General features: G+C 41.4%; 1 protein-coding gene across 2 annotated transcripts in view; it reads left to right on the forward strand.

Annotated features, from left to right (window-relative positions):
• Positions 1-4,401, forward strand: part of med23 (mediator complex subunit 23) — a 66,219-nt gene extending 61,818 nt beyond the window's left edge. For both annotated transcript variants that reach the window (XM_079638946.1, XM_079638945.1), the window contains one exon: positions 3,948-4,401. In XM_079638946.1, coding sequence (XP_079495072.1) covers positions 3,948-4,130 — 183 coding nt within the window. In that variant the 3' untranslated portion in view covers positions 4,131-4,401. The remainder of the gene's footprint in view (positions 1-3,947) is intronic.
• The last annotated feature ends 4,553 nt before the right edge of the window (positions 4,402-8,954 follow it).

Below are 8,954 nucleotides of genomic sequence, written 5' to 3' on the forward strand. Positions count from 1 at the left end.
AGACAGAAAAGAGAGAAAATGTATTATTTCTAAGTCTAAGTTCTACCAGGAGTGTGATGAAAGTTATGAGCGCCTCAGATAACATACAACATTTCTATACTTATCAGTCAGAATCTGACCCTTACATGATGACCTCCATTGGCCTGCATGAAACCTTCAGTTCGTCCACTTGCATTCAACAGTTCACTTTCTCGAGAAGCAATTTCTCTCTCCTCCTCTAATGAATCCCTCTGTCAAAAGCAGCATTTATTGAGTTAACAATAAAGCTAGAGTGTCTGTTTTTCAACACATACAAAAAAAATATATAGATTTACACACACACATGTATATATGCCAAAAAATAATTTATCTTTCATGATTAAAAGTTATGTAAGGAAATCTCTGTAACTCATGGAAGATTAACAATAATAATTATACATATACATATATATATATATATACATACATACATACATACATACACACAGTGGGGAGAACAAGTATTTGATACACTGCTGATTTTGCAGGTTTTCCCACTTACAAAGCATGTAGAGGTATTACAAAGTATTTTTTATCATAGGTACTCTTCAACTGTGAGTGACGGAATCTAAAACAAAAGTCCAGAAAATCACATTGTATGATTTTTAAGTAATTAATTTGCATTTTATTGCATGACATAAGTATTTGATACATCAGAAAAGCAGAACTTAATATTTGGTACAAAAACCTTTGTTTGCAATTACAGAGATCATATGTTTCTGTAGTTCTTGACCAGGTTTGCACACACTGCAGCAGGGATTTTGGCCCACTCCTCCATACAGACCTTTTCCAGATCCTTCAGGTTTCGGGGCTGTCGCTGGGCAATACGGACTCCCTCCAAAGATTTTCTATTGGGTTCAGGTCTGGAGACTGGCTAGGCCACTCCAGGACCTTGAGATGCTTCTTACGGAGCCACTTCTTAGTTGCCCTGGCTGTGTGTTTCGGGTCGTTGTCATGCTGGAAGACCCAGCCAAGACCCATCTTCAATGCTCTTACTGAGGGAAGGAGCTTGTTGGCCAAGATCTCGCGATACATGGCCCCATCCATCCTCCCCTCAGTACGGTGCAGTTGTCCTGTCCCCTTTGCAGAAAAGCATCCTCAAAGAATGATGTTTCCACCTCCATGCTTCACGGTTGGGATGGTGTTCTTGGGGTTGTACTCATCCTTTTTCTTCCTCCAAACACGGCTAGTGGAGTTTAGACCAAAAAGCTCTATTTTTGTCTCATCAGACCACATGACCTTCTCCAATTCCTCCTCTGGATTATCCAGATGGTCATTGGCAAACTTCAGACGGGCCTGGACATGCGCTGGCTTGAGCAGGGGGACCTTGCGTGCGCTGCAGGATTTTAATCCATGACTGTTACTAATGGTTTTCTTTGAGACTGTGGTCCCAGCTCTCTTCAGGTCATTGACCAGGTCCTGCCGTGTAGTTCTGGGCTGATCCCTCACCTTCCTCATGATCATTGATGCCCCAGTAGGTGAGATCTTGCATGGTGCCCCAGCTCGAGGGAGATTGACCGTCATCTTGAACTTCTTCCATTTTCTAATAATTGCGCCAACATTTGTTGCCTTCTCACCAAGCTGCTTGCCTATTGTCCTGTAGCCCATCCCAGCCTTGTGCATGTCTACAATTTTATCCCTGATGTCCTTACACAGCTCTCTGGTCTTGGCCATTGTGGAGAGGTTGGAGTCTGTTTGATTGAGTGTGTGGACAGGTGTCTTTTATACAGGTAACGAGTTCAAACAGGTGCAGTTAATACAGGTAATGAGTGGAGAACAGGAGCGCTTCTTAAAGAAAAACGAACAGGTCTGTGAGAGCCGGAATTCTTACTGGTTGGTAGGTGATCAAATACTTATATCATGCATTATTTAAAAATCATACAATGTGATTTTCTGGATTTTTGAAGAGTACCTATGATAAAAATGACAGACCTCTACATGGTTTGTATGTAGGAAAACCTGCAAAATCGGCAGTGTATCAAATACTTGTTCTCCTCACTGTATATATACGTCCACACATAGGAAAATAATATCTCTCTTACAGCAGATCGTACAAATTCAAATGGATCAGCCACCAATTCAACAAAATGTAAATAGTTGCGAGTTAGCATGAGATAGTGTCCCTGTGCGCTGATTGTCGTCGTGTGTCACATGGGCTGCTGTTGAGTGTGTTTGGCAGGGGGTCGAGTCTCTTTCTGAAGCCGCTGTTTGTGAGCTTTTCCCTCAGGGAAAAGCAGGAAAGGTCAGGTATATCAGCTCAGTATCAGCAGTCACTGCACATAAAGATCATTCTCCAGTGTGCCTTTGCTTTATCATCTGGACTTCAGCTTTCACTCTCTCACATCATCATCATCATCATCATCATCATCAGAGAGTCCTGCATATATCGAGGTGTTTTTTTCCCGGTGCTGCTTACGACTGTGGTGTGCTTACATATTAACTCCACACTAAAGTTGCCGCAAAAAAAGCAGGACTTTACACTAAGCACTGTAATCTAGTGTCTGTCTAGTGTATGAGTTTATAAGGTTATTTTGTCTTCTAAGAGAAATAGGTCAATTCAACTCGAAGGGAATTATTCATTTATTGGGAATTTTGAAAGAATCACTTCTGAACGGGCCATAACTATCAGCTCTGCAGCGGATATTAGTATCCAAACTATAGTGAAACACTATTTATTAGCAAGGTAACAAGATCAGCGGTTTAAGATATCAAATTCATAAGCACAAAAGACAAGAACTCTTCTCTTTAAAGTCTGTGTAAAGGCAATTCAGAGATAAGTCTCTAAACACATTATAAATGTTAGAAATGTATTGCTGAAAACATGTTAGAAAGACTGTGAACTGTGTAGTTCTGAATTGTGGAGTTAGACTGTTTAAACCATTTTTACCGTTTTTGTGTTCAGGTTTTTTTAAAAGATTTTGATAACATTTTATTTACTTTGGTGTTTTTTTTTTATCATTCAAATTTGGCTTGGTTGTTAATAACACAATTTTCTGTGGTGTGACAAACTCAAAACACATTTAATTATATATATATATATATATATATATATATATATATATATATATATATATATATATATTTAAAATCTACACCGACTTTAAATACGAACAATATTTTATTGATTATTCTAACACAAAACTAATATCTAACACAAACACAAGCATGCACACATTCATACGAGTTGCAGAAGCAAAGAAAGTGAGGAAAGAATGAGTTTTAAACATTCACATTTATAGGTTTTAGACATGACATAGAATTATTCAGTTGAATGATACTCGATTATAAGTCCGTCTGGCATTGTTTTGGAATGATCTGATGCATTTTGATCAGTGGATTTCAATCCTGTTTTTAAGAGGTCACTCAGAGGTCTTTAAAAAGGAGGAGGTCTGTCTACAAAACACCACATATTCTGCTTTTCTCCATGTTCATCTGTCTATAGTGTGTAATGTTGCCGTTTGTAGCATGAAAAATTGTTATTCTCTATATCAGTGTCAGTGTTTCTGAACTCCCTGAAACTATTCATTGTAGTCTTGAGTTTCTTCCGGGAACGAAAACGTCACAATATTGTTTTATAATAACAATATACTCATAATAATTCATATGCAGAATTAAGGGGCTTAAGTTAGTTGTTTGGGCTGTTTGAGTTAGTTAGTAGTGTGTTAAACTGGTGGTTATGGGAAGGGGCAGGACATTTCTCAAACACACTCGAAGTGCTCGACCAATCACAACACACTGCTCCAGCCGACCAATCAGAGCACAGAGTGCTTTTCAGAAGGAGGGGCTTCATAGAGACAGGAAGTAAACGGAGCGTTACTCACCGACTGGGAAGAGAGGAGCCGCAACAATGGAGAATGAGGGAAATACCGGTAATCAATATTCAAGCAGGAAAAGAAAGTGTATAACAGGTCCTCTTTAAATCTGTGCAGGTGGAGAGGATCATCTGTTTGTTGAGGCCGGCGATGCGTCTGCGCCTCCGCTTCATCACACACATCAGTAAGATGGAGCCGGTGCCGACAGCGAGCAGCGTCTCTCAGACCCCGAGCGTCTCGTCCCCCGCGGCCCCGAGCGGAGCCGGACCCTCCAGTGCTCCTCTGTCTGTGTCCCAGTGAGCCATCTCAACACTGGGTTAAACCCTGCAAACACTGTGTCCCAGTGACCAGCGCTCAGCGGCCCATCTCAACACTGTGTGACTGAAAATCATGTGACTAAAGGCTTTTAACACAGACTTGCATCACCTGCCTTATTTTCATCTATGAAGAGCTGTCTTTTTCCTCAAGCCTTCAGCCTGAACTTTTGATAGATCAGCATCTGTTTTTAGTTTGTTTTTTTTTGCTTTGTCACATTTCATTTTTGTAATAAAAACAAATCATGCGTTAAACGAATGTGAGCCTGTGATTTTGTCCTTTTGTGTGTATATTAGAATCACAGTCACAGACTCTAGTATCTGAAACTACAGCACTAATCATAGATGAATTATATATATATATATATATACACATTACTGTCCAAAGACTTGGGATTTTTAATACTTTCAGCAAGAACGCATTAAATTCACCAAAAGTGACGCATAATGTTACAAAAAATTCTGTTTCAAATAAATGCTGTTCTTTTAAACTTTCTATTCATCAAAGAATCCTGAAAAAAAAAGTATGACGGTTTCACAAAAATCTGAAGCAGAATAACTATTGTCAACATTGATAATAATCAGAAATTCTTAAGCAGCAAATCATATTAGAATGATTTCTGAATGACCATGTGACAGTGGAGTAATGATGCTGAAAATTCAGCTTTGATCACAGGAATAAATTACACTTTACTATATATACACATACTGTAGAAAACATATTGAAATAATATTTTACTGTTTTGCTGCATAAATGCAGCCTTGAAGAGCAGAAGAGACTTTCAGAAACATCTTACCGAGCCCAAACCGAACATGTTAAAAGACTGTCAGCTAAACAAAGTCTGAACATATACTGTGTTTGCGTGATATTAAACACACGTATGACACAAACTCATCTGTGTGTTTCTGCTGTGATCGTGACCAGCGAGATCTCTGTCCTGTGAGGAAAGCCCATGTGTCTTCTTTTCTGTGATTAATCAGATGAGCAGAACCACTCATTTCTTCCAGGAAAACCAAACGCCTCTCCTTCTCTATCTCTCTCTCTTTCTCTCTCTTTCTCTCTCTCTCTCTCTCGCTCTCTCGCTCTCTGTCTCTCTCTCTCAGTTTTAGGCTAGTTCTGTAAAAAAGAGGCTGTCATTATGAATCTAATGTCATTTTTAGCATTATTGTCACGGCTCCATTTCTCAGAACTGTATATATTTTATGTAATAAAACATGCAGATGCACAGTTTGAAGGCCAGTAGTTGGTTTCCAGTGGTCTGGAGTAATCAGAGCGTGACTGAAGGTAATGCTTGTGTGTGTGTCCTGACTCTGTTAATGCACTACAGTGCCGAGAGCAATTACAGCCACGCTCACATCAGCCTTAATGGAGAGCGCAACCTGTACTTACTCAACGGGAAGTGTTAAAAGGATCAGATGTTAAGATCACGTCTTTAAAGCTTCATGTTTTATGGAGCGCTGAACATACTGGCTGATTCATGTGCATGAGGTGTTGAGCTCTCACAGTCATGAGTAACACCTCAATACACTATTTACTGTGACAAAACTGCTATGTTTGCTGTGGAGCCAATAGTGCAGAATCTCACATTTATTATTGGCAGTTTCAACACACATGTTTGAGCAACTAAGAATAGCATTTTTAGTGTTTCATCCCCAGACAGCAACATAGTGTCGGCCCAGATCCAGGGACCACACACGGAAACTGGGTATCATTCGGTCCCAGGCTAAACTACAGGGGATCTCGGAGCAGCAGTGGGCCCCAGAGATGGCCCACCTCTGTGTGGACACGCCCTGGCGCCCGTCAACCAATGGCCCAGCTATGGGCAAATAGCCCCACTGCCTTGTGGTCAGTCTGTTGAAACAAAGGGAGCACACCCTGACAGAAAAGCAATGCGCTGGATGTGCGCAATAGGCGGGCCTTAACAGACGAAGGACCTGGTAGCCTCCTACAGCCATGATGGCGGACCGGTTGTCCTGGGACCACCCTTGTCTTCGGGATTTACCTCATCATGGTGAAGATGGTGCTACTGGGGTTGGCGCACCCCCTTTGGCACTTTAAAACCTTCCTTGTACAAGTATCCACCTCTAACCACAGTGACAATACTTGGACCTTACATATGGTTAAAGTCTGACGGCGATGGGGCGCCTGGCTACCGGAGCAGGTACGAATAGACTGGGAGCTCCTAGTCAGAATCTGCATGGCAGCGACACAGGGTATTTGGTCGCTATCAACTGGGACTGATTGGCAGCTGTTTCCGCAGACCCCTGTGCGACTTAGCAGCCCTATTTAAGGACCGCACTGCTCACCCCAATTGGGGAAGGGTCTAGAAAAGGTGGCCTAAAAATTGCCCATTCAACCATTTTGTTACCACGCCTATTGGGTTATTCCACTACTGTGGTCGAAATAAGGAAAATAAGAAACAATACAATATAAAACTGGCAACATGGAATGTAAGGACTCTCCTGGACTCGCATGGCATCTCTGACTGACCTCACAGGAGAACAGGCCTGATCTCTGCTGAGCTGAGCTGCTACAACATCGACATTGCTGCCCTGAGTGAGACTAGGCTTCTGGATGAAGGCTCTCTAACAGAGAAAGGAACGGGCTATACCTTCTTCTGGAAATTGTGCACAAGTTTTATTCACTAAATCACAAACATAACTAATCTAAACACACACACACACACACACACACACAGGAAAAAGGGTGAGTGACAGAATGGAACCGGAATCAGGAAATGGATCTATGAAAAGAACCATCAGCATATCATTTTCAGAGCACCTCATTAAATTGATACTTACATGGGTTGTGCAGTGGATACAATTCTTGAAGTTGTTGAAAATTGAAGTTGTTGATGGTTCTGAGAGTGTCAAACATGGAAGTTGTAATCGTTTTCTTCTCCGTTGGAGGAAGAAGATATGATGAACTTGCCTGGTTAGTTTGTCTCTGTTCTGGTTGAAAGTTCTCTCTCTCCATGATCACATGGCTGAGCACATGCAGATTTCTGGCCTGTCGGCTCTTGGCCGGAGAGGCCATGCTGGAATCCAAGGAGTGAGGAAGTCGGAAGAGTAGATGGCTGCCCATTCAGTAATGGGGAAAAAAAGTGAAACTCAAGAAGATTGTACTTGGGTCCGTTTTGACCCGGAAGAGGTACATAAAAATGGTGTTAGTATTAATATTACATTTTGTAATGGAAAAGTTGCAGTTTTCCTCTCAGTTGGATTGAAAAAAATATAGTCTGACTCTGTTGGGAGAGTGAAGGTCTAGCAGGTTGTGTCCGCATTTATACTAAGATAGATATAATATAGTTATAGATATAACTAACACTGCATTCTATGAGAAGGTAATGTACACTAAAGTGTGAGTCATTACATAAGGATTAATTAGATTGGAGACACAATACAGGTGGGGTTATACTGACCGTTGGTTCTATCATAAAATACATAGTATCAAAGACAATAGTATCAAAAGACACTACACAAGACAGTAAATCATTCATACAGTAGATTGGGGTGCAGGTTCCTTTACAGATCAGTTCGTCCAGAAATGAATGCAGCAAAAGTCTGTTATGGACTCTCTTTCTTCCAGTGACCACATTCTTTAACAGCAATAAAACCAACCTATCTGATCGTAGTCATGGTAACCAAGACCTTCTTATCCTAGTTGGGGGATGGGACCACAGATCCCAGTATGAGTTTTAAATATTATTTGTTAACCATAACAAATAATTGTGTCTGATTGGTCTCAGTCGTTACAAAGGCTAATGACCCTCCGTATTCCCCTGGCAAAAAAAAAAGAGTGTTTTGCCACACTCATTTTCCATCTGAAAATGAGGCCATGGAATGCTTTTATCAAGCACTGGATGAAACGCTTTACCGGGTCCCTAAAAGTGAAAAGATCCTCTTGCTTGGGGATTTCAACGCTAGGGTGGGACAGAACTACAGGATATGAAGTGGAGTACTAGGTAGGCATGGCATTGGCAGGGTTATTTACTCTTTGCTCTGAGCATAACATTACCATATTCAACACCATCTTCCAGCAGAAGGCAGAATATAAGACATTGTGGATGCATCCTTGCTCTAAACATTGGCACATGATTGACTTCATCATTGTGAGGTGTAGTGACATCAAGGATGTTCTCCTCACTCATGCCATGAAAGGTGCAGTGTGCTGGACCGACCATCGTATGATTGTGGCCAAGCTCAATAAGAAAGTGTGTTCCCCTTTGCGGCTGCAAAAGCCTAAAAAAAAGAGGCTAAATTGTAACCGCTTGGGAAACATAGAAGCAAGAAGTGAGTTTTGGCGTTTCCTAGCTGAGAAACTTAGGGAGTCGGAAACTTGTCTGAGCTCAATGAACACCATGCAGCTCGGAGGAAAGTGCAAAAGGAAATACGGGCCATACAGAATGAGTGGTGGACTGAAAAGGCACATGAAATCCAGTCCTTTGCCGATAAAAATAACATGCATCATGTTTATAATACTGTCAAAACCATCTACGGTCCAACAAATCGCTGCTTCACTTCCCTGAAAACAGCTGATGGCCAAACACTTCTGAAGGACCAGAATAGTGTCCTATTGAGGTGGACTGACCATTTTGACACCCTGCTTAATCAAGACTCTGATGCAGACCCCACCATCCTGGACGAACTTCCTACCATCCACGAGCTCAGTCTACCACCAACCATCCAGGAGCTTCTATCATCTGTCTGTTCCCTTAAGAACACCAAGTTCCCTGGCGCTGATAACATCCCTGCTGAGCTACTGAAGGAGGGAGGATACATATGTATACGCACCCTCTACCAGTACATC

The sequence above is a fragment of the Phoxinus phoxinus genome, assembly GCF_949152265.1.
Source record: "Phoxinus phoxinus genome assembly, chromosome: 16".
Classification (NCBI taxonomy): Eukaryota; Metazoa; Chordata; class Actinopteri; order Cypriniformes; family Leuciscidae; genus Phoxinus; species Phoxinus phoxinus.